The sequence below is a fragment of the Merops nubicus genome, unplaced genomic scaffold (genome assembly GCF_000691845.1).
Source record: "Merops nubicus isolate BGI_N331 unplaced genomic scaffold, ASM69184v1 scaffold14667, whole genome shotgun sequence".
In the NCBI taxonomy this organism is placed as follows: Eukaryota; Metazoa; Chordata; class Aves; order Coraciiformes; family Meropidae; genus Merops; species Merops nubicus.
Window position 1 is genome coordinate 41,114 of NW_008619711.1, and position 26,303 is coordinate 67,416.

General features: G+C 36.9%; 1 protein-coding gene across 1 annotated transcript in view; it reads right to left on the reverse strand.

Moving 5' to 3' along the window:
• Positions 1-25,893, reverse strand: part of FAF1 (Fas (TNFRSF6) associated factor 1) — a gene marked incomplete at its 5' end in the record, with an annotated part of 58,455 nt that extends 32,562 nt beyond the window's left edge. The window contains 6 exons of the mRNA XM_008943896.1: positions 9,804-9,958; positions 19,613-19,694; positions 20,623-20,686; positions 21,618-21,744; positions 23,443-23,538; positions 25,864-25,893. Of these exons, the coding sequence (XP_008942144.1) occupies positions 9,804-9,958; positions 19,613-19,694; positions 20,623-20,686; positions 21,618-21,744; positions 23,443-23,538; positions 25,864-25,893 (554 nt within the window). The remainder of the gene's footprint in view (positions 1-9,803; positions 9,959-19,612; positions 19,695-20,622; positions 20,687-21,617; positions 21,745-23,442; positions 23,539-25,863) is intronic.
• Positions 25,894-26,303: the final 410 nt, after the last annotated feature.

The following is a 26,303-nucleotide window of genomic DNA, read 5'->3' on the forward strand; positions in this document are numbered from 1 at the left end:
CCACCAAAAGTAGAAAGAGAGGAAAGGGAGGGCAAATGGCACCCTACTAGTCCTTGTATTTTGAAATTACAAATTTTTTTAATTACAAAAATATTCAAGGAGGGAGAGATATGAGAAAGACAAAAGAGCATTTTATGAATGAAAAAAAATTTAAAAATACATATCTCAAAATTTACAAGAATAGAGTTCATCAAGAAAAGTAATAGTTTTGGCAGACAGCAGAATTTCTTTACTCCTTTCATGACTCACAAGCGATGAAACCAGAAGTAAATAAAGCTACAGAACAAGCATGGACACTGACCATGGCTTGACAAATACGGACACAAACCCTAAAAACCTACAAACATATCTTAATTTTTCAAATGTAGATTGAATAGGTCTTAATTTTTAGACAACGTTCACACCTTTGTTAAGAGCTGCACAGAGGAAAAATTATTCTGGTGAAATTAAGACGTTAATTTGGGGGGGTTGCTGATCACTGCACAGCAATTTGCCCTCCACATGCACTCTCAGATAACCCCTTCCCAGAGTTATTGTGTTTCCAGCATGTGGGTTTCCCAGAGAAGAATGTTATCATTCCCTACCAGCTAATATGTGACACATCACATTAAAATACACTCCTTGCATAGCCTTGTTGTAATTTTATCATAAAATGCAATTTATTTAAAAATTTCTACTGGAAAAAAGTTTAAAATATTACTGCGTCTCAAAACCAAAGGCAATACTTGTCACAGCTTAAGTCTGTGGTCTACCACAGCTCCTGATCTCAGATACGCTATGTAGAACTTTGGAAATTCTGAGGTTTAGCATCAATCTGGTTTTGTGAGAATGTGCAGCTTTTAATTTCTAACAAAATTGGCTGACTCTGGCCAAAGTACTGATGATCAGAAGTGTTGATCTCAGTGGTTTTTAATCTCTGGAAAGCTTTTTGACCTATATGATACCTGTTTACACCACAGAATATGTATTGCTTTTTTGTGAAGAGGGGGGAGCTCAAAGAAGAAAGCCAACCCCTAGGTGGGAGACAGCAGCTGCTCCCAATGGGAGAAGTTTCATCATTACAATGACTGGTATTGCTTCTTTCTGTATCTCCAGCTCATATATTATGTTGTTTCACATTTTTATAATTCATAGGGACAGGATCTACTTGTAGTGAAGTTTGGATCTATGATTACACAAGATTCCTCCTTATCACACCATGAACATGAACAAACAAAAAAGCTGTGATGCTAAATACTTTAGAAAAACATACATATTCCTTTAATATTTCAATTTAAACAACTGCATAAGCTGAAGGCATCTCTGGTGCCCAGACCCTAAAGAGGACTCAAGGCAGAGTTGGTTGGCTCCCAAATTGTCATGTTCTTTTTTGTTAACCAGGTAAATTCACAGGAAGAACCTAACACAGTGCAAGCTGTGTATTGTACATTGTACTGTACTCCTGGAATGTCCAGAGGGGGACACCTGATGCTACATTTCATATGTTTTTTATAAATGCAAACAAAACCCAAAAGCTCTCTTTTACTTTTGCTTTTCTTAAACTCTTCCCAGCACCTTAAGGTTAGTTAATAACTGTATTAGTAAATCTGTCTAGTGTACTAAAGGGCAAATTCTCTTCCACACAGAGCGAAGTCTGCTCCCAAATGCATGGACACAGTGTATTAAAATAAAAATTAAAAATAGCATAGGATTTTAGATCAATTTCCCCTTGTTTAAAAAAAAAAAATTACATAAATAACTGGTTGTTTGTTATAAGTCATATAAATATTCCTGTAGTTACTTTTAATTTTTACACAATGGTAGGAAAATTTCAGAAAAGTTCTTCCTACAATGAGGCCCTTTGGCACATGATGCCCACTATGTTTCTGGCAAAGGACTTTTCACAGAAAAGGCTGCACAGAAGATGTTTTTTTCTGGATCACCTCAGCCTGAAGCCCTGCTCAAAAAGCAGCAGGAGGACAAAATTTGATAACCTCTTCTATAATATCTATTCCCCTTCAGTTTGAACTGGTGTTCAGTCCACAACTGGGATGATTTGTGGCAAAAAAAGTGTGATTTATTTATGGCTAGATACTTCCTAAGGCAAATCCCACTTTAAGAAACTTTAGAACTTCAGAAACTGGTGTGAAAATATGTAACTTCTTTCTCGAGCATGAAGAAAACAATGATGAAAATTAAATATGCAAGATCTCTGATTATTTTCAATAATAATTATATACTGTACAAAGTCAATATAAGACCCATTAAAATGTTAATGTAAAAGTAAGATTTTTGTATTAGGTATTGACATTTTTTTTAAAAGTAGAAACATTAAGGTTGGAAAAGATTGTTAAGATCATCAAGTCCAACCATCAACCAACACTCCCACAACCACTAAACCATGTCCTGAAGTACCATGTCTACACATTTTTTGAATCCCTCCAGGGATGGGGACTCCACCTCCTCCCTGGGCAGCCTGGTCCAAGGCCTCACAACTCTGGCGGGGAGGAAGTTCTTCCTGATACGTAATCTAAACCTCCCCTGGTGCAACTTAAGCTTATTTCCTCCTGTTCTTTTGCTAAGTACTAGCTGAAATCATGAAACAGTATATTTAAATAAGCTTGCTATCCATAGTCTCCACAATACAGCTAATATCTTTGACACATTGGTTGGCTAGTAACTGTTGATTCAAACTCAAACATGAATAAGCAACAGATACAAGGTGTTCTTTAAAGATATTAAACCATCCTGAATCAAATGATCTGGGTAAGCTCTTTAGTAGCCACATGCTAAATATCCAGGGATTCAGATAAAAAAGCATGATTTTATCCACTTCTTCTTTATGTGAGAGCAAAGCCTAGATGACTGGGTTATCTCTCTTCATAAAACATGGAAGATCTAATTTCATCCTGCAAGGTTCAAACAGATTAGGTAAATACTTTATGACCCGCTTTGGTCCACAACACATCCTTCTTGAAACTTATTAATCCATCCTTTCAGATATCACTGGACACCTAACAAAAACACTGGTAAAAGTATAAATGAGATATAACTGGACTTGCATATGAGTGGCAGTTTTGATTATTGCCTATCATATTAGAAAGCTATGTAATATATGATCTCCTAAGGAATATCTAAGGCTTGCTACAGGTTTAATAATAACCTAGGTAAGAACAGAGAGCACATTTAGTTACTTTACAGGCATTAATATAGTGGGAGAAGCTAAAAGCACATTGGAAGTCAGTAAAAAAATCCATATTATTCTTCATAAATAGGAGGAACATTCTGTCAAGTAAAATGCCACCTAACAAGGTCAATGAAAGGCTCCAGGCAGGAGGAGTAATTGCACAAATACGGAGTAAGGACCAAGCATTAAGGGAAGAACAGAAATTATGACGCAATGACGACAAGCATCACATTGGGGTAAATAAAAAGAAGCATGGTTGTAAAACATTAAATAATCCTCTTCCTGTATTTAGCATTATAGAAAGAAATTTTGGCACAGTGCTTCAGTAAAGATGTGAATCACTTCCAGAAGGACCATATGAAGGTTGCAATAACAAATGCCCAGAAAAGGACAAGCTAAAATGGAAGGTTGAAGGGATCACAGTTGCTTAGTTCAAGAAAATTGCAGGAAAACATAACAGCGTCACTTAAGTCCAAAGAACACAGCAGCAAAAGGAAGAAAATACATCAATACCTACTGAGTGAACCAAGATACAATTGGCACTGATTGTTGCAAGAGAAACTTCAGTTAAGTATTAGTCTCAACTGCCTCAAGGGAGTGAAAGTCAAGTACTGGAATGGATTATGGAGAAATGCGGAGAAACTTCCCTCATGCCCAAGATTAGACCAGAAAACCATGGGTCAGGAATGATGCAGGTACAGTGGAAGCTTCTGGCCAGGAATGGACTGAATGCTTTTATCTGCAGCTCTCCAAGACCCACAGACAGAACAGCAAAATGGAGAGGCAAGGGGTCAAAGCAGAATCATCCTAACCTACAGGAAGACGATGGGGATCTGCTCTTTGTCACTTTTGCAAGGATTCTGTGTCCTGGCTGGCCACACTGCACTACCAAGGAGAATGAATTCACACCTTTCAGCTGCATGTTGGTATGAACAGTTCTGACTCTGCCAGCTCAACGATTTCTTCTGACTGTTGATATAGACATATAGATGCAGCTAAATTTCTCTACAGCTTCAATTCCATCCAGTGTTAGACTTCACTGGTGCAGCTGTGGACTCCTGCAGTTAGATGGACCTGTGAATGACTTCTTTCTCCTTTCTCAAAGCAGTCCAAGTCTGTCTTGACTACCAGTTCTTCTGCCTTCACCTCTTTTGCACAGGACACTACAGAGTTTTATTCTTTCATCTTTTCTGTTCAGCAAGCTGAATAAACAAGGCTGTAATTTGAGTACAGTAGGATACAACTTGTTTTAGGATTTGGTTTTATAGTGGGGACTTAAAATATATGCTTACAAGTGTACCAGTTTAGTTAACATCTGTGGTTTTAATAGATTGGTTTTTTTTCAGATGACCTTAAAGCATCACTATACGGATATAAAATGATGCACTGAAAACTTTAATCACATCAGCAAAGAGATTATTTTCTATTTATAGTTGAACATCATACAGACATCCATATCTCACTAATCACAATCAGATAAAAATGCATACTCTGCTGGTTTTTACTTTTCCAAATTTGGACATTTTTAGACTACTAACATGAAATTACCTCGAAGCACATCAATATTTAAGCAGGGATAGTTTACCTTTTCTGGTGGGTGTATAATAAACAGTTTAACCATCATCTATATACAGGCTGTTTTGTTCTCCATCTAAAGAGACAATCACCTTTTGTCCTTTTCCTTTTTTCTTCATTTCAGTGCTATTAGGAAACTATTCACAAGTGCAACCCTGAACAATACTATGCAGTAATTATGACTAGATGACAAAGAGATGTGAACAATTACTGAGCCCATTTTGAAACCCTACACTAATAAAGTCATTAGATGCTGCCCTTGCCATGAGCTTTCTAAAAGCTTCTGAAGTTACAAGAACACAGGGCATTGTTCGTTAGGACAATCGCTGCTGGCAGAATGCAAACCTTGAGTTAAACCATGCTGCAAATTGATCTTGACATTCTGTTAAAACCGCCACTAAAATCAAAAGCAAAGGAGAAAAGGAGAAAATGAGCGGGTGGGATGTAATCACGGAACAGAAGGGTTCCCTCCTCACCTTCTTTCCTCTTCCTCCACAAAACAAACCACACAGAAAATTATAAACTCGCCTGGTGTTTGAGAACCTTTATTTTTAAAACATTAGACTTTTGACCTGTTTTCATTGACTGGCACTGTATTGCTATTAAATTAAATACAATATTGTAAAATACAACAGAAAAGGTTTTCACACAGTTCTGTGAAACCTGCTAAGGATTTAGTGCCTAAAGAACAAGTCCAACAGTCTTGCAAGCAACACATACAGAATCTATAGTCGTTCTTGAAGAGGCAGTGAGAAATCAGCTCACTGAGTCCAGCTCTCCCAGACCCCACACCTACCAAAAATTTGCTGCAGGATCAAATAGGATTGGGGAGCTTGAGTAATATGGTCAACTGGTCTTCATCCAGGCATGCATCATTCAGTAGGTTAGTATTAAGGGTCAGCAACTGTGAATATGGCTAATTACTTGATGACGGAAATTGCAGGTGAAGACAACCTGCTGCTGAGAAGAGCTTTAGTCAATTAACTCTTTCCTAAGCTTAAGCAAAGTGAAAAACTATTGTTTGAACATTAAAACTAACAAGCACCTGTCATCAGAGCTGAGAAAAGTAGGTAACACCTTGAAATACAGCGCCCCGGGGCGATAATATCAAAAGCTAAAAAGCTGTTGCAGACATGGAGTCGCTGTTTTATGGTTTTAGCATTGCTTTGCTTGGCAAATGTTATGTACATTGAAAATCTGTTCATATTCTGCATGATGTATGTTTGTAAATGCTGTGTGTACAAACACAGAGGTATGTGCGTATGTGCAGGTATATGTGTACCTGTCCTGGAGACAAATATATGAACATATATTAATGAATTAAAAACCAGTTAAGGTATGTGCTTGCATACATGGATACACACACACATAAATACATCTCCATCCACACATAACTATATTAGAATAATGGTATTAAGTCAATTCTTCAAAGTCAGAAAGTACCAGAACTTATAACTGGTCACATCTGGCTCTCCTGCTTATCTGTCCCACAACCTCTCTGGAAACTTGAGGAATTGCTTAGCCCTTGTGATGGCCTGATGCAGGTGGAGAGCTGCTGCTACCACGTGCTGAGACCAAAAGGTAGGGCCAGAACTGTCAACACTGCTGCTGTCAGACATCACTACTACTGCCCTGACACCTCCCATAAGTGTATTTCTGCTGCTTGGAGTGGCATGGTAGCATATCTCCATAGGAAGTAATGAAAGGAAACAGTGATTTTTCAGCTCATATTTAGTAGACAATAAATATACCTACACCTTTGTGGGTTTTTTCCTCCTTTGACCATGGACAACATAAATGACAAGCATGTTTCAAACAGTTGCTCACTAAAGTCTGAACATCAGGTGATAAAGCTTTCACATAGATTCCTTAACGGTATAGAAGCACCATGTTATTTTCCTAAATGAAGGTTAAATATTATTAATATTATTTTGTGCCTGTAGGTATGATTTTTTTTTAATTTTAGTAATAAAAAGATTCATAATTTACAACTCTTACCCAAAGTAATTGCTCCCTTTCCTGCAAACCTTTTATCAGAGGCAATTAAAAGCTGTGGAAACCAAACAAAACACCCTCTTCACTGTATTAACTGGAGTTCTCCTTCAGTTTGACAAAGTAACAGTCCTGGGTGGCTGCAGTTAGAAACTGTTAGAAATCTGCCTTCCAAAGTGCTAATGCTTATGCTTTTGCTCGACTGCTAACAGTTACCCTGGTGCCTGCACATAGCATTTTATTTCCAGTCCTACCTACAGAACTCCTCACTCTGTTGCAGTGGATGTTGAAGAAGGCTGAGAGGTTCTGTCTGAAAAGTGCTAGAATATAGTAATGCAGGATTCAAAGCACAGACTGACATCAGTGTCAGCTGAGAAACATATTTAAAATTAGGAAAAATGACAAGATTTTGGAGCTGGTTTTGTTCTATAGTGTTCAGGATGGAAGCTCATTTCATTAATGACAATAATGGAAACTCCTATTAAGACTTCCTGAGCAGAATGACATCTGTAGGCATCAGAAAGAAGACAGCAAAGAGCAAGAAAAAAAATCCAAATATTCAAGGGGTTTTTTTGGCTTATGAGAGGGAGGCAATTATTTCTATCTGTTTTACTCATGCCATGCTACAGCACTAAAAATTTGTCTTTTACGACATTTACTACATACTATTTGTCTAATGACATTGAAGTGGCCCTAATGATTGCTGTAAATAAAGTGGGCCTGATTCCTCTGCCTTCCCACCCTGGCTTTTCCACTAACCTAACTCTAACAGCACAAATACACCAGCATACAACAAGCAGTTCCTTCTCTTGCTGCTGTTGTCTTCTCACCACTGAGGTCAAAAGCTACGTGCAACTGTGTTCACAGGGACACAGAACAGGCTTCAAGACCACTGTCGTTGTGTCACATAAGGAAGGGTAGTAATTAAACAGAGGGACTGAGAAGTTATTTATGAGAATGCCAAAAGGGAGAAGGAAGCATCATGCCCCCTCTGAAGACATCACAGTCTTCGGAGCAGGATGTGACACCACAAGAACCCGAGAAATTATTCTAATTCCAGCCAGCATGCCTTGTTTACCCCTTCCTATTTTTTGACCTCACTGTTAATATGACAGTTACTTTATTGTTATTAGAAAGCAAAAACTGAAGCCTTAAAACCCCGATGGTGCTGCACAATCGGTGACTGGGTTAATTGAGAACAGCTATAAAGACTTAAACAAGCCCTTTATTTTGTGTTTTAAGAAGTGTCATAAGGAGTTAATAGGACACAGCTGTACAGGCTCTTTCTAAGCAGCAGCTTCTGTCGCTTTGGTCACCACAGGTGTCTCTGTAACCTGCAAACTCTTATTACTAGTGTATCAAAGTTGTGCTACTTAATAGATTTCTTTAGTCAAACACAACAAAGCAATTACATGGCTGTTGATTGTCAGTCATAAAAAAGACCCTCAAACACAGTTTTTCAAAAGAAACTACACTGCAATTTTTTGTCATTGTAAAATAAAAGAAACTAGAGAATTAAATAGAAAAGTGAACAATAGAACAGCAGGTAGTCAGCTGAACTTAGCCACTACAGATGGTTTAGAAATAGTGTTTCCTTCTACATCAACTTGTGGGATAAAAGAAAAGGAGGAGGCTCCTTACTGCCCATGAATGGTAATACCAAAAGACTTAAGCAACTCTCCAGTCTATGTATTTGGTCCCAGGAAAGGACCTAGATGTTTGTTGTTTTTCCTCTCTCTCTCATTCCCACTCTCTCTCTCTCTTTTCTTTTTAAATAGCTTTTTATCTCTTTTTGCAACAGCTTTTTTCCTTAGTCTTTAACTCTCCGCTAGAATAACTTAAACTGGAAACATTGCTGTTGACTTGTTCAGTGACAAAATGCAGAAGGTCAAGTGAGGAATTCCTGCGAAACACAACTGTCATTTAAAAAAAAATCTATCAGAAGAAGAGGTTGTTCTCTTCTCCATGCTCACTTCCAGTAAAGAAACGTTAACTGTAATCTACATACTTAAGAACAGGAATGCAAAAATACTCTATTCTAGCAAGACACAAGAGAAAGAAACAAATACATACTTTAATTATTTAATAATTGATAGAATTGTGTAAAAAAAGTGGTAACTTTATCCCAGCACAAATGACGTATCTTTTGTTCAAAAGTTAGAATAACTCTCATTATAGTAATATACGCAAAACATTTATCCTGACAAGCAGTTATCTTCTGTGTATATAAAGGTGATGAAATAAGGTCCAAGTTAGAAAGCCAAACAAGTCGAATAATAATAATATAATATATAATAATTTAATAATAAGTATAATAATAGAACTATTTTCAATAGATTACATTCAACAGACATAACTAAAGAACAGAGGTCTTAATATAAAGAAAACGTTTTAACACACAATAGATGTAGAAGGACATGGAATCTACAGGCTTTTAATTTCTTTACTCATCACCAAAATGAAGGTCTCTCTAAGGTACTGGGTAGCTATTCTTACATTAAAACATATCAAATTATCTGAACATTACCAAAGGAATGTTCTGTAAGAAAACTATAGTTCAAAAAAGCTCAGATGAATTGCAAGCTTTTATTTTTTTGCATGTTCTGGTTTTAAGATTAATTTATCACATACATGTTGTTTTCTAAGTAAGACTTATTTAACAACAGCAGTTATTATCCCGGACAGTTCTCATGCTGTCACACCTATGTTCATACAATTACTGTCATGTAATATTATGGCACTACAATACCAAACTGTGAAGCCACATTCCTAGAACTATGTTTGTACAATATACTCAAAAAAAAAAAAAAAAAGGAAAAAGAAGAAATAAAGAAATAATTTTTTGTTCAACTATACCTTCCTGCACAAGAATAATAAATCACTTTGTAATAAAAACAAGGATGGTCTCATTGTCAGTGAATGTCAGCCAGCACACCTTCATTGATCAGCTAAGAATGAGCATGAAGCTTTTAGTTCAAATAGAGATCAAGCAGAAGAAGATCTGATACACAGAGATAAGGGTCTTCTTTGAGAGAAAAGCTGCTCCACTCACAATCTAAAGAGGCTTTACCTTGCTCTGTTAGCTTCTTTTGTCATGTCCCATGCCCAGGTAATGAAGTTCTGACTCAGATACGAGACAATAGATTCAGCACAAAGCATTTGTGAACAGAAGACGTTGGTTAGAACACTTTCATCATGGTGGAGGTAGATAGCAAGAAGCTTTCTCTGAAAAGACACGAGAAAAGATCAGTGCAAACTTCCTCAGGCTATGCAATAATTTAAAATAAGCTGTAGATTTGTGTTAGTACATCCGATGTTGTTTATTGAGGGTACAAAGTATCTCAGTGTGCAAACACAAGGAAAAAAACCCCAGTAGATTTCAAGTCAAATGATCCATCCCTTCTCAGACCTTCCCAATCTTCTATTTTGGGTACCAAGCACAATATATTATATGCTTAGAACACGAAAACAGCAACATTTGAATGAAAAACAAAACCCTTATTAACAGACCTAGCTTAAGAAATGAGCAACTTTTGGGGCTTGCTGCCCAATAATTCCTTGAGCAAGGAACACACCTCTTGTTACAACAGCATCTGTGATATAAAACGATTATAAACAACCTGAAAAAAAAAATGACAGTGTATTGCTATCACCTAATCTGTAGCCACAGAAAGAGGAAAATGAGTCAATAACAATAGAATCATAGAATCATAGAATCCTTTAGGTTGGAAGGGACCTTCAAGATCATCAACCATTGAGCCATTAGGGCTCTAAAGTCCTCTGCTAAAACAGATCAGAATCTGTCAGGGTTGGAAGGGACCACAAGGATCCCCCAGTTCCAACCCCTCTGCCATGAGCAGGGACACCTCCCACTAGATCAGGCTGCTCAGAGCCTCATCCAGCCTGGCCTTAAAGACCCTCAGGGATGGGGCCTCAACCACCTCCCTGGGCAACCCCTTCCAGGGTCTCACCACTCTCATGGTGAAGAACTAGAGTTGCCCACAGTCCCAAAGCCTGTGACGCTACACGCTGTTCTGGCAGGTCTCCATCCAGCCGTATGACGGGAAGCCCACAGCAGATCCGTGTCTCACACGCTTTGGAAGTCGGCATGTTGTTGGTCAAAAGGCCATGTGTCAGCTCAGCTGGCTCCAGCTCCCGTGGGGCTGAGGAGCCAGGCGGCTGCCCCAGCACTGCGCGTGTGAAAGACAGACGGGAAGGAGTACGGAAGACGTGGGTCAAATCCCACATCGAGTTTGTGAGCACTGACATATCACATCACAGGTACCACACTAGCGAAGACTAGATGTTGAGCATGGTGTTTGCAACCTCTTGAAACAAGATATTCTGTGCTGTGTTCTTCTGAAGCCCTATCAAGTAGTACTTGAGCTTCACTGCCAGCAGCAGAGCTGTGCTGTGTCCCCTTGATAACCTCAGACCTTTTGGCAAGGAGGTCTTACATACTTACCTGCATGTAAATATAGAAAGCAGACTGAGAAAAATACAAGGAAACTACGAGCTAGTTGAGGACCACGATCCTGTACCTGGTATTCAATGAACTATAAATACCATCCAGAAAGTTACAACTTTCCATCCCCCCATACCCTTATATATTAATATATGTTAAAATCCTACTTGAATATATTTGCTGAGACAATACAGTAAATGCTATTTTCAGACTTAAATTCATTTCAAATCTCTTAATCAAAAGTAACAGTGAACACTAGATGTTGATGTGTATTGATGTAGCAGGACATGGGATGCTATTTTAAGACAAGCTGTCTTTGTAAAAAAACCTGTATGGCTATCAGCTCGTATACTGGCTTTGAATAAAACTTAATGTCTGTTTATAAAAAGAAGAATACATTTGAACATTAGACTTTGGCAAAGGGATTAGTAATCTGCATTCATGTTTGTCAAATTTAATTTAAATGTGGTTCTTCAGAACCACAGACACATGTGCCAGGAAGAACCATTAATAAGACCAACATGCAGAGATCAAAATAAGTGCAGCCAACAATGTTGACTGAAACTAAACTTGAAAATCCAGGGCACTGATGCACAATATCAAGCAATAAAACAGCATTTCTGTGGTGATATTTAATTTAAAAAGAAGAAAGAGGCAGGGGAAGATCAGGCACTGTCTGTTTTTGAGGATCAGGCATTCTGCATTTCAAAGCGTCGATCCCTGCAATATCCAGGTTACTGTGCTAGAATCTCGACTATTATATAGCAGTTGTAAGAGAGGGAGGGCAAAGATGTGTTTACTCAGTGATTAGGGCCTTAGAATAAGCCTCTAGCTCCTAGAGAGACAGCTCACCACTTATTCATTTGGACCAATTCACAAAGCCTAGAAAGATTAAACATCCATGCTGAGAAGACAAGCGAATGCAGACGGTGAAAAAGAAATAAAAATTCTTTAAAAACTCTGAGATGACTTCATTATTTTTTCCACAAGGAAACTTTAGGAAAGTGTTTAGTTAGAGAAAAACCCACATTGACCTCTCTCTAAACCCTTAATCTTTCCTTTGTGGTGGCACTGCTTTGTGGTAAGCGGATGGCTTTGCTCTCCCCTTTTCACTGGGAGTGGATAGAAAAAAAGGCTCTTGAGAAACACTTTTACTTCCAAAGAAACAACCCCATGAAACTGTTAAATATGAGATTGCATACAACGGAATGTTTCAAAATATGTACAGTTTTAGGCTTAAGGACTTAGAGACAAATTTTAGTAAACAGAACAGGCACATACACAATAGATGTTTACACTGAGCCACTTTACAAGTGAATGTAATTTTTGTTGCATCAACAAATCTCACCATGCAAAGACTAAACTCCATCGTATATAAAAGATTGTACTTGTCTGATAATTCATCCAAAATGTTAAGGTCAGGCATAGGCACACTGCTAGGACAACGGAAAAAATGTAGAAGGTGGAACTGAAGTGCTGAAACATGATTTCGAAAAAGATTAGTGGAAGCCTGGGATATTTTTCCCCTGGAAAAAAGAATTATTGTAAAAGGCTCATGGCTTGTAGTTTGTTGTTGTTGCTGTTGTGGTGTGATTTGTTTGTTTGGTTTGGGGTTTTGTTTATTATCACATAGTAGTATATATTTACAAGCAGGTTTTTGTTAGTTGTAGCTCAAGCCTTGGGAAAATCACAGTAAATTCTAGGATTCTATGATGACTAATACTGGCAATTTTTTAGTCGGTATGAATAAAATAGGCTAACTAAACTGTTGAACAGTCTTGATTTCCATAGAAGACACCCACTAACAGAGCACTAGTCTGTTCTGTGTTAGGATTTTTAAAAATATGACTCAAGGTTTATATACTTGGCACAAAACTTTAACTAGAAAAAAAATCTGGTGGGGAAGAACTGCTACTCCAAATAAAGGTGTGGGAAATGGAAAGGGTGCTAAATGTTGAATAGCTGATGGACTTCCAAAGGCCTTAGGAATTCAGAAACTTAAGCCATCAAGAGATGTATTTTTCAGAGTATGTGGACGTTGAAGACTGAACAGTGAGTGATACACTAGAATTTTCAAAAGGGATCTGGATTTACAAATGTACTTGGGAGTGTAAGTCTCACCAGTGCCAATAACACCTAAAAGCTTGAACTCTAAGCTCCAGGTTCCATTTTATTTCAGAGGAAAAAGGGACATAAGAAAGGTGCTAACTGCTTTCAGTAACTTGGCTATCTAAACCCCTTAAATACTTCAGACCTCAAGCATTTTCTTCTGCAGCCTCTGTTGCACAGAGACTACCTGAGCCTCAGCCATGCCTCTGCTCCCTTGCCTGACAGCCACCACGGTGTACCTCCAGTGAAGTGCTGCAGCCCTCTCCCACCTGATGCGGATCTGTTGATGCAACATGCCTGGCACTTGGAAGGAAAGGTGGGCTGTAGATGGACACCGTACTGGATCAAGGAACCTCCCTGAGAGGCACAGCCCTCCCACCTGTAGCCCTGCACAATGCAACCTCTCTAACACATCACCCAAAGCACAGCAGCCTCCTGCCACATAAACCCCGTGCAGCTGACTAAGAGATCTAACGTGCACATGTGCTCCCAAGCATGAGACAAACACACCAAAGATCTGTCTTATGTACCAAAATGGCTATGCCATCCACTTGGCCATTTCTGCATTTTGGAGCTTCAGGAAAGTTCATGTATTTTTCTGCAGAATTAGAAGAAATGAAGGAAAAGTTGGCACTCAGGCAGAAAGAAATAGAGTAACGAAAGAACTAGGGGGAATGTGGCAAAGCTGGAAGTGGGTAGATTCAGGCTGGACATGAGGAAGAAGTTCTTCACCATGAGAGTGGTGAGACCCTGGAAGGGGTTGCCCAGGGAGGTGGTTGAGGCCCCATCCCTGAGGGTCTTTAAGGCCAGGCTGGATGAGGCTCTGAGCAGCCTGATCTAGTGGGAGGTGTCCCTGCTCATGGCAGAGGGGTTGGAACTGGGGGATCCTTGTGGTCCCTTCCAACCCTGACAGATTCTGATCTGTTTTAGCAGAGGACTTTAGAGCCCTAATGGCTCAATGGTTGATGATCTTGAAGGTCCCTTCCAACCTAAAGGATTCTATGATTCTAATGGGATATCCAAGCTTCTCAGCCAGTTCTTAATGACATGAATAACTTGGATACCTCAGAAGAATATGAACTAGAATGAGAACAGCAATACAGTCATAAGGGTCAGCAAAAACACAGAAAAGTTATTTCTGAACCTCAGGTTCACAAGTTCAAGTAATAACTGAGGCAAAAATGTTCACAATGTAACATCTGCTAGAGACACAAATGTTCGTTCAAGCTGGGAGACTAATAAATCAAGATCTTCCTTTTCCCTCCACGTTTTACGTAGTGAGAGCTAATTTAAATCAACAAAGGAAAATACTTGTACATGTTTAAGCCTTTGAAGTATACAATTTGATCCACCTTTCTACGGTGATCTTGCAGATCACATGACCAGCATTCTTGGACACAACTATTCTATCATGCACTATCTTTTTTCCCTAAGCAGAACTCAAACTCTGTCTAACACGAAGGTGATCTGGATTAAGCTGTACCACACGGGTTCCCAAAGGGAGAGTGAGATGATTCCTGTAATCTTCTGATCTGGTGTATCACACATGGCATAAGACATCCCCAGACTAATTCCTAATTTAATCTTTCAGTAATTTTATTTTTTAGTAAAACATCTAATGTCAAAAAACCATCAGTGACGAAGAATCCATATGAATCACAGTAAGCTGCTCAAATGGGTAACCACTATGCCAGGTAAAGCTGTATTTTATTTTAAGCTTGATTTGGTCTACTTTCATCTTCCAAATATTTGATCCTATTATACTGTTGTATTTCTGTTTCAACTGATTGAAGTTGTAGTGATACCTTACACAATTCAAAGAATATCCAGTAATTAAAACCAAATTAAAATAAGTTCTACAAATCATAGGCTTGGAATGAGAGTGTGGCAATGTCAATAATCTTTCATTATTTAATATCAGGTACAGAGAACATTGAAGAGGGACCCATAGCCAGGACTAATCTCTCTGATATGAAAGATGAAGCAGAATGAAGGGTGTGTAGGCATACAGTAGGGGTACTAAGCTGGTACGCTGTAGCAAACATTTCTAAATAATAATTATCAAAAAGTTCAGAATGGATTTAAGAACAAAAGGACAGAACTCCAAACACATATCAGGTGAGACTGGAAAGAAAATGTAGGTGACTGACACAAAACTTAACTGCAGTTTTGGTACTGGCATCTACCATAGTGCAGCTGCTTTACGCTTCCTGGGATCCTAGAGTTATACTTCTATACCTGCCCTCTACAGTTCCAACAAGACCATGTAGATTGGTGTACAGGTTATTTATGTTTAATCAGAATCTGTAAAGTAGTAATTTCTCCATCTAGGACCCTCAGACAGCTCAACCACAAACAGATCTTCAAAACACATACAGGACACCTGAATTTGAAATGTGCCTGCAAAGTAAAAGATGATGATGCAGATGTACTCCTTGACATTACTCCACAGTGTTTAGGGAATAAATGAGGGGGAAAAATAACAAAGACTAAATGAAATATCTGTCCTTCAACAGGGATTCAAAACCTCTCTCTGCATGAGGTAGCATCTAAAAGATAAGACTTCAAATTTCTCTCTGAGACAAAAAGACTGGAGGGCAGCCACTGCTGTTTCTATCAAGTGCTCTAACAGAAATCAGAATAATTATCTCTGTGAATATTCATCATGTTTTAAGTTCTGCATGAATTTAATTAGCTAAAATAATAAGGGACAGTTTTCTGAATTACATTGATAAAATGATCCTACAGAAAGTCCTGTGTAAGGGAATATTCTGCTAACACTAGGAAGAAAAAAAAAAAGGAGCTGTTATTTAAACATGCCAGATCACAGGAGCATACTTTCTTCTAGGCATTCAGTAAATAAAGTATCCATATGTGAGAGGGATGGTGCTGCCACTAAACCAAACCTAAAAGACAGAATTCAAGGTGAAGAAAAACATGGTTCATTTTCAGTATGCAGGAATACATACTGCAGTGACAATACCAATCTGTGCTAAGAGAGATGTTTCACATATTTATTAAGTCAGTGGACAGAAAGGTTGAGAGAGGAGCAGGAGGTGACCTGACAGATATATAAAGATAAGAGCTCCTGAAAAGGTAAAGCTGATGTCTTTATTCTTTCTCGTAATAAAAGAGTAGCAAACACCTATAAAAATGAAAAGGCAAACAAGCTCTAATAAAAAAAAAAAAATTAAGTATTATTCAAGTAAATAGCTCAGCGAGATTTAATATAGCGATTAAGATCTTGTATTAATAACAATATTGCCCCAATATAGGATAACCCCCTGATGTTTTAGAATACAAGGCACCAACAAACTGCTTTCAGTCACAAAGAAACCTCCCCCAGACATCTTGTTAAAACTGTCCTTTAGAAGAGTTTTTCCATGGCATCAGGTCTAGTTATTTCTATGATAGTGTAGCTACTTGAGCAAGAGGAAGCTTGTTCTTCATAAACTAATGTAGCAGAGATATGCTTCTTTGCAATTGGCACAATAAGTAGAAGACAACTTTCACAAAAATAACTTATTTGTTTATTTAATAAACCTATGTCTCTCTTTCTCTTCCTGACACAACTAAAAAAAAAAAAAAATTATTGTGTTATAGATTTATCTATATATAATAAGCCTCAGAAACGAACACACACAATGCTCTTGACTGTTGGGCTTCAGGAGTTAACTGGAGATTTCATTGCCAAGGACACTGGTTGTTGGTGGCAAAGCTCTCTATCTTGGCTATTGTATTTTTGTGCTATAGAGATTTACAGGTTTTAACGCAGAGCTACATTTGAACTCATTCCATCTTTCTTACCTAAAACTGGCATTATCATGGTAGCAGTTGCTCTAAAGGAATAAAGTTAAGATTAACATATATGATAGCTATTTCTCTAAAGACTCAAAATGAAAAGCTACAATAACAAAAGCTAAACAAAACATGGGTCAGAGACATCAAAGCTTTTTTTTACAAGGTATTTCTTTTTCAAGTAAAATTTTCTTAAACAAGTATGAACATCCTTTCCAACACATGAAAGGACAAGACATTAAGATTTAACAAAGCAATAACTATTTTCTTTAAAAGGATTTTAACCCATAACCTGTGCCTAAAACACACATTCTGATATAAATTCATTTCCTTAAAATAACCCAAATTAAAGTATCTCTGCAAAAAGGCTTCAGGTTCATCTATAATGGGATTTTTTTTGAGGGAAAAAGTATCTCAATATAGGTTAAAAACGTAGCTAATGGCTGTCTCACTAGACCCGAACTGCAGAGTGCACCTTCTGCTTTGGACAGCATTGAGAATTTGTCAAGAAAAGGCTAAGATCTCTGAGCACTCAAGCTGCCAAGTGCTCTCAAATTAAATCAGTTTGAAGCGGTTTTCATTAAGATGGATCGAGTGTGGCATCGTGAGAAACACTCTATCAAATGTAGTGTTTTACTTAGTGATTAAGTATATACCAGTTGATGAAGCTACCCAAATCCTTCGTAATCCCACCACTCCAATAAACATTTAATGAGTATATAAGTTCAAAAAGCCTAGCAGAGGATTTAAACCTTCAATCTTGTTTTTATTTACTCTTGGAACTCAATTTCTCACTTCAAGTGAAGAATGCTGGTGTCTGAAGCTCATCTGTCGCCCTGGTAAAATTAAGTGCCCTCCATAGTATAAACTAGAAGACAGGATACACAGGTTGTGATTCCTCCCAAGCTTTTTTTTTGTCTACTGATACACATATTCAATTATTTTATGAAATACAATTATGAAAATATACAATAATGTATCCCTTGCCTCAATTATGAATTCCAGGAGGCAGTACTGAAAAAACTTGCATGTATCAGGGGAAAAGCAATAAAAATAAATTGTGTTTATACATTCCCATACCTTTGTTTCAAGTCCGAATATTACAATAAAAATCATGTAATTCCACAGGGTAGTTGCAGGGGAGAGCTTTGAAAAATTGAGGCAATAGTGGGAGAAAAAAAAGAAAGAAGCCACTAAAATACTACTTTCCTCAGTATATAACTTTATCCTGATGAGGATCTGGTCCAAATACAGTGCAAAAACATTAGAAATGTAAGGTGACATGAATTACAGGAGTGCTATGTAAGTAGTTTAAGAAGTGCTTTCAGTATTAAAAAACTAAGTAACTGCCCTACGTTACTATCATATTTATAGGTATAAAAAATATTTATGAAAGCCTTTAATGGGCTCTCATCTGTTCAGCTTAATGAATTAAATGTCATGAAACAACACAAAGTGAACCTCCTAACTCAAATGCTTTCCTTTGATTGATATGATCTCTTTTAAACATGCATTAGGGTCCACTTTAATGATTACTCCATTATTTAATGAGTAATAAATTAATACTTTGCCACTGAATTTATATGGATCCATTTATGCGCTGAAATCTGCTCAAAGACATGAAAATATTCACTAAAGAGTGTGCACACAACATGTTAAGTGTGTGTTAACTTAAGCCATACAAGTGTAGCTTCGTAACACTGCACTTACCAGAACTACCCCTAACAAAAATAGCTGTTCCTTCCAATATGAACAACTACAGGAAGCCAAAACATTCTTCACTTTAAAATAAAATATCTATCAAGACAATAAAAAGTAAATTTAGCAGCATGATTTTCTTGTTTGTGTTTCAGCTTTATCTATGCTTAATTATGCAGGCGGGTTTGGGTTTCTCCTTAGTGAATCAATTCACAAAAACTTAAACAAACTACCCCCATTCTAATTTTATTAAAATACTGATTTTAAAACTGCATGGAATAACAGAAACTTGAGCTGTCTGGCTGGATGTACAGAAAAACTAAATAATCAAGCCTTAGTATGGGAATTAACTTGGCAGATAAGGGCTGTACAACGGAAAGGAAAAGCACACTGTATTTCAGAGACATTTAGGTTTAAATTTACAATTTCATTAGCCACTCCTCAAAGGAGTTACCAACATGTAACGTTCATCTTGTCAACCAGAAGACTCGTAGCTAGTGTTATCTGGTGCTAGGACACCATTATTTCAGGAAGAAAAGGGAGGGTGGGAAAAAAAAAAAAAGAAGAGTAGCTCTGGTGAGACCTCCGATGAAAATACAGCCTGAATGATTAGGAAGCATAAGTTATTCCCTACTTTCAGCAAGAAGTATTTCAGTCAGTCTAACTGAATGAGTGTAACTCTTCACAAACAATAAAGCCAAGATAACTGCAAACTGTAGTTTACCTTTTTAAAAATAAAGATGAAGCATTTAAAGCAATTTATTTTTTCCTCCCCAATAATAAATAAAGTTGTTTTAATACACACTTACATCTCTAGCTTTCCCATAGAAGGCTTCTTGAAAAGCAGCCTCTAGTGATCCAATAAAATAAACGGGGTGGCAGTCACCATATCTATTTGAGATAAAATTATCAATTAATAAAAAATTACAAAAGTAAGTAATTCCAATAGTCTACCTCTTCGTATAGTCTGAAAATATAATGCATTGGCTAAACCTTAAGAAAGGTGAGGTACTATAATTTTAAAGGACAGAAGTGAAATATTTAGAAGCCATGTCTCCCAACATTCAAAAGCTCAAAATATCTAACTACTACCTTACAAATTTTGTCATAGAAACTTCCTGTTTACACACAGGCACCTAAAGGTCTATATAATTTTTCAATCATAATTTATTTCCTCTCTTTATTATATTCTTAAAGGCTAATTGTAGGCTTTTTCTTGTATTACACATTAATGCATCTAGTATCTATCAATGAACATTTCCATCACAGAGTGAAAACAGAAGGTATATAAACCTTGCATTACTTTGCAGTATATTCATTTACAGATTCTACCTGTTTGATGACACATGGCAAGTGTTTAACAATGTATGATTTGGAGGTATAAAGTTAAAAAAAGCAGCATTTCTATATTTTTTAAAAGTAGAGACTTATCCAACCACTTCATTACTACTCTTACTGCAAATCACTATATATTTTTCAATATTAATCTGTTTCAGCTTTTCTGTTCCTGTAGACTGCATTAAAATTACTATACATAATCAGAGTCTTTATCATCCTGCTGGACCTTTACATAATTATGGAATTATATTAATTAGTTGCAAATTAAATAAGGCAAGAATATGTCACTCTAACTTGGAGTGAGAAATAATTTTATTGCAGAAACAGTTCTAACAAAGCAAAGCTTAAAATAACTTAGATCAAGATGCTTAAATATGCTATGATGCCACAATACATACATTTGGTTTATTTTTATTTTCATTCATTACTAAATTTTACTTAGTTTGTAACATGAATTGCACAGTTAATAGGCTAAGCTTACCTTGAAGAAAACTCTGCTGTAAATTGTAATAAGGCATCTCCTTCATTTTCTGCATTTTCTGGCACTTAAAAAAAAAATATATATAAATTAAACACAACCTTATGGAAACATTTTAATATGCAGATTCACTTGCTTCATAGATTTTTTTAAATTCTGACATCTTACTGAACTGGTTACCAAGAGAACATATAAATTTCATGAGAGACTATTGACTATGAACCTTTGGAAAGACATGAAATTTCTAGATACTCTCATGAATACATTCAGGCTTTCCAAACAGTAAAATCCTCAGGTCCAGTGTAATGTGATATATCATTCGTTTCAAGTTAACACTCTGGACTTGCTTTAAAATACATTGCAATAAAAGGACTAGCCTCAAAGTCTTGACCCACTACATTGCTAGTTACTCTTATATTCTTTAAAAAAAAATAATTCCTATAGATAATGTTATTTTTTTTTCCTTATTATTACATATATTTGCTGTCAAAAAACTTCTAAGGTAGTAACACTAATGCATGCCTAAAGTAAATAAAGGGTATATAGAACTGCATATAGGAGGTAACTGACTGTCCCTGCTCAATCTTTTCCATAATTCAAGGACAAAAAAAAAAAAACAAACCACTGAGAAACTTCTTTAAATGCAAATTACTAAAAATATTAATCACCACAAGATGATGAAGCTAAAATCTGTAGAATTTTCAAAACAGGGAAGCAGATATCTAGGTATCTACAAGAACATTTGGTTGGAGATCATATTTCTCTAAGTTTTATTACTATTCTTCAACTGTAAGCTAAAAACATAAGGTTAAGAAAGTTCCTCAATGGGAATAGTTGTCAATTATCTTTTCAGTATTTTCATTTGATACAGCCATCAGACATGACAAACAATTCCAACATTTCTATCAAACGATACTTTCCTCTTATGCAGACCCAAAATAGCGCTCTGCCTTCACTGCTGCTTTACAATCACTAGCTAATTGTAAATTAACTCTTACTCATTGGGGATTTCCTCAAGGCAGATGAAGCTACTCCAAACATTTCTCCATCATCAACTCCAAACTCTGTAGCATCTTCAAAGTCATCTCCATCACTGTCACTAACCATATGAACATCAGTGCATTGCTACATAAAAACAAAAAACAAAATCCACCATAAGTTGCTATTGCAGACATCATCTACAGTGAAATATGAACTGCATGCACAGTGAAAAAGACTTACACATTTCTACAAAAATACTTGTATACTGCATTGTACTTTATTATTTTATACAGCATTATCAGACTGCTTTTTATAAATATGGCCTAACTTTTAACAGAAGTCTCATTGAAATAGCAGTAATATGGTTCAAAATGTATTATTAAATAACTGAGGAACATTCTCTGTGTACACATAGTTGAGAGAATTTTATCCAAAGTTAATGCTGTTTTCCAACCAATGGTACTACAGCTGGTTTAGCTGCATAAGAAAGAGTGAGAAAAGACACACACTTGATCAATAATTTTAGACATCCTGATACAATCTACTTTAGCAGTACTTGGATGGTCGGAGACAGTCCATGGAAAGGTACCTATTTCATGTAGTGCAATCTCTGACATATAAATTTAGCACCCGTAGTCCTAACTTGGCACACCAGACTGCTGCATGTTGAATGACAGGCCAATTTATTTGGCATAAGAATATTAAGGAGAAAAATCAACATCTTTGTGCAAGGACCTCAGGTGCCATCTGTGCTTCCAACCCCCACTGTCAGATCTTTCGGATTTCATGTCCTCTGAAACACAAAAGAGCTCAGAAAAACCTTGGGTTTAAGTATTCAATATTAACCTGCCTACAAATTGACTTATTTTCACAAATTACTATTTCAGCTCCACTTGACCTAGAAGTTACAATGATAGTACACTACAGAAAATCTGTGTGAATCTCTGAAGGTGCAATGAAGTATGGAACGTGAGATTTCATCTCTAGCATGCAAGTGACCATGAGAGCAGCAAAGACCTTCAAATACAGAAACATTGCATATCTCTCTCCACAAGAACTACAAACAAAAAGCTTCAAATAAAGAACATAATTACTGAGTGAACCAGCCAAAAAGAGAATTCTACAAGGTGAACAAACTCAGGTCATTTTGAAAGAATGAAGTAAAGCAGCAATGATACATAGCTACGCTGGTAGGTCCCAGAAGAAAACAATAACCATGTATTTAATCTGCTAAGTGGTTCAGGTACAGCTAGAATGGCATTGCATGACCATCCTCTAACTTTTAACAACTATTTCCAGGCTTGCATCCTGACCATACCCCACAGCTACGTTTTGCCAACGCAAATGAGCTGAACAGACTGAAATACATCCTTTTTGAGCAGCAAGATAAACCTTATGTGCTATAGCTCTCCAGTCAAAATGAGAAAAGTCTATGGAAAATGGGAAACTGTTCATATTAAATGCATTTTGAGGAAGAACAAAGGCATTGCAAATTTTAACCCAAACTACTAACAGTTAGAAACAACAAAACAGGAATTTATACAGTCTGTAAACATCCCTTTCTGCTAATACTAAAAATATATGTTTCAACCTTATATTTAATTTGGAGTGTTTTTCATGCTTCCTGTGGCTTGCTTACTTTGTTTTCCCTCTTTATCTTCAGACTCATCTACCCAGTTCCTTACTATGTTACAACTGCGTGTTACAGGAACTGTAAATTGATTCTTTTAAGGCAGAATTCTACTCATGTATTTGGCAATAGAAGGGATGGTGACCATGGAAAAATGGGCTTTCCCTGCTTCTTCCTAGACAATTCTAGTGAAATAAAGATGATGTTCTTACCTCCTCTGACTGTTCCCTTGTTTGTACAGGTGAAGATCTTCTTCCAACTGTAAGTCGATGGCAAGGAAAAGTCAGTCCCGATACAGCTAGAGTCATCTACAAACGAAGCAATGATCATTTATTAAAGCCATAGTCTCAAAGGAAGGTGGTTTTTGGGGAGGTTTCTTGTTTTTTTTTTTTTTTTAAGGTTGCTTTGAGATTTGAACTGAAGACTGCACTGCAAAAGACCATTAATTATACAAACATAAAGAAGCCTGAAAAGTGAAAATGATTCCTTACATTATTCAAAGAAATATTAACTGAGTTTTACAGGTGTGTATGCACAAAGTATCAAAACAAACTAAATGGAACTGAAAACTCAAAGCTGTCTTGAATTGTTATTTTCTGCCAAGTCAGAACTGAAGTTTGAATCATTGTTTGTATGGACTAACTATTACAGCAGTATGCTGTAATTTATGAAGTAAATGTAGTTTTTTCCTTCCTAATCAATAAACAAAGGTTAAAATGAAGATGATAGATACTGATACAACTAATTAAAAACAGTTAAGTCATCTTGAAAAAAATATTATCTTAAAAGAACAGTTTATCTGCAGACATTGTAAAATACACAATCAAGATGGCTGCTTCAATAAAGTTCATCTCCATCTCAGTCATTAATGATGTCAAAGGCAAGTGTCATGTTCCTCATATAACAAAGACACGTGCAAACTCAACAGTGCTGATGAAATTGTGTCAGCACAGACAGGATAGATGTTCATTAACCAGTGCCAACAGAAATAGCACTTCTGCCTGTTGCTATATGCCTAAATCTCAACTTTTTAAAACTAAAAAGAGAGCAAGTAGAAAAAAGCTAACGTCATTTGAAAGACAAAATTATAAGATGCCTGCAAACACAATAACAATATTTGAAGATCTGATCCCAGGTTGCTTTTAAAAATGCATTAATCGATCCAACTAAAAATGAGAATAGTCTGTTCTTCTGTGATCAGAACCATCAGTGCCATCCTTGCAATTCAGGCACCTTTCTTCATACAGCCTTCTGCCCTCTTCCAGAAAGCGCATCAGTCCTGGTCAAGTGAGGTTGATGACCACAAGTAGAATCTTCAGAAGTACCTAAGCCCTATCTTGATAACACATGGGCTAAGATCACAATGTGAATAGCTCTTAAATAAAGCCAGCTGATTCATTTTGGCAATGACAAAACATTTGATGCTGTACTATTCTTGGTGACATGGAGAAAAATAGTTCCAGCTATATGTTTAAAATACTGATTCTACTGCTTCCTTCAGAAGACACACAGAGAGGACAGAAAAAGATTTTCTAGACCCTATAAAAATTATTACTATTTTTGCAGGGCACAGAATGAGAGACTTACATTATCTATTTCAGAAATACAGCATCCTCCTAACTGGACTGTAAAAACATGAAGGTAAAATAAATTTTAATCATCTTCAACAAAAATCCGTAAGCCTTAAATTTCATTTGCTGCCACAAGCACTGAAAATGCCCCATTCGTTTTTATACATAATTCAGAATGACTTTATCACTTGTCTGCTAGAACTTCACAAAGATTTAATTTGCTGCAGGTTGAAGCAGGCTGATTAAGCAGGCTGGTTACCAAATGAATGTTAACCTGTCTGAACTAGCCTGCTGTCACATCCTCATAGCAAGGTTAAAGAGAAGTTTAGCTGCATAAAAAGCCTAGCTATCATCTTGAAGGAAGTGAGTAATAATACTCTGGAGCAAATGAAATATTAAAGACGACATACAGGTCAAGACCAATTACCTATGAAACTCCTGTGACGAGATCATAAGAACTGTATTGTCTGTAGTAATCCACAAGTTTAATTAGTATTTTTATAAGCTTTTAATAATAAACAAAACCCAACTGTTATAAAACCTGAAGCTTTGCCCTGTAGTCACTACACTATATAAAATACTAGTAAAACATTCACACACATACACACTAACCACACACAGACTGAAGTTCCATACCTAACAGCATCAAATCCCCTGACAGATGCTTGGAAAGGCTCCCAATATCTTTTACATACACATGAAAGAAAGACTGGTAAGATCAAGCAAGCAGTTATTGTGCTGCTTCATCACTTGGCCCAATAGCAGGGTGTTGCAATTCCAATTTGCAACCCTATATTATAGTGTCAAAGCGTCTCTCAAAAATGAGCTAACAGCAGAAGGGGTTCAACATCAGAGCACGTTTCATCCTCCTCTCCAGACAGTTGCTGGAACGTTGGGGGGTTTTGTGCACATTTGTGTGAGAAATTACCCTTCCCTTTGGCTTTTTTTGAGAAGTTTTCTTACAAAGGAAAGGCTAGGGCAAAAACACGCTCTGCCTTTCATTTCAAAATAATCTAGCAGCAAGACTGTTTCTCTGGAATTAAGTTATCTTCATTCTAACACAGAGTCCTCTTCTGAAGAGAGACTCTTACACTAGAAAGTTTAATCATTAATTTGAAAATCATTAAAACACCATCACTAAGCAAAAGACTACTCTCCAGGTAGCTCTTGGAGAGTTTTTTTTCTTAGTCTTGGAGAGTTTTTATTTCGTCTGCCTACTCCCGACACAGGGCTGCAGTATATTAGATACATGAATCACTGTGTTGCTGTCATCTTCCCATTGGAGTGGACAAAAGCTTTTTACTGGCTCTCAGACTGAAAATACTGGTTTGTAGCCTGAGTACTTGATTAATCATATTCTCAACTCATTGTGACACTCATCTATAAGAAGGGCTGGAAGAAGGATCCAGGGAACTTACAGACCTGTCAGTCTGACCTTGGTGCCAGAGAAGATTATGGAGCAAAAGATCCTGAGCGCTATTACGCACCAAATACAGGACAAC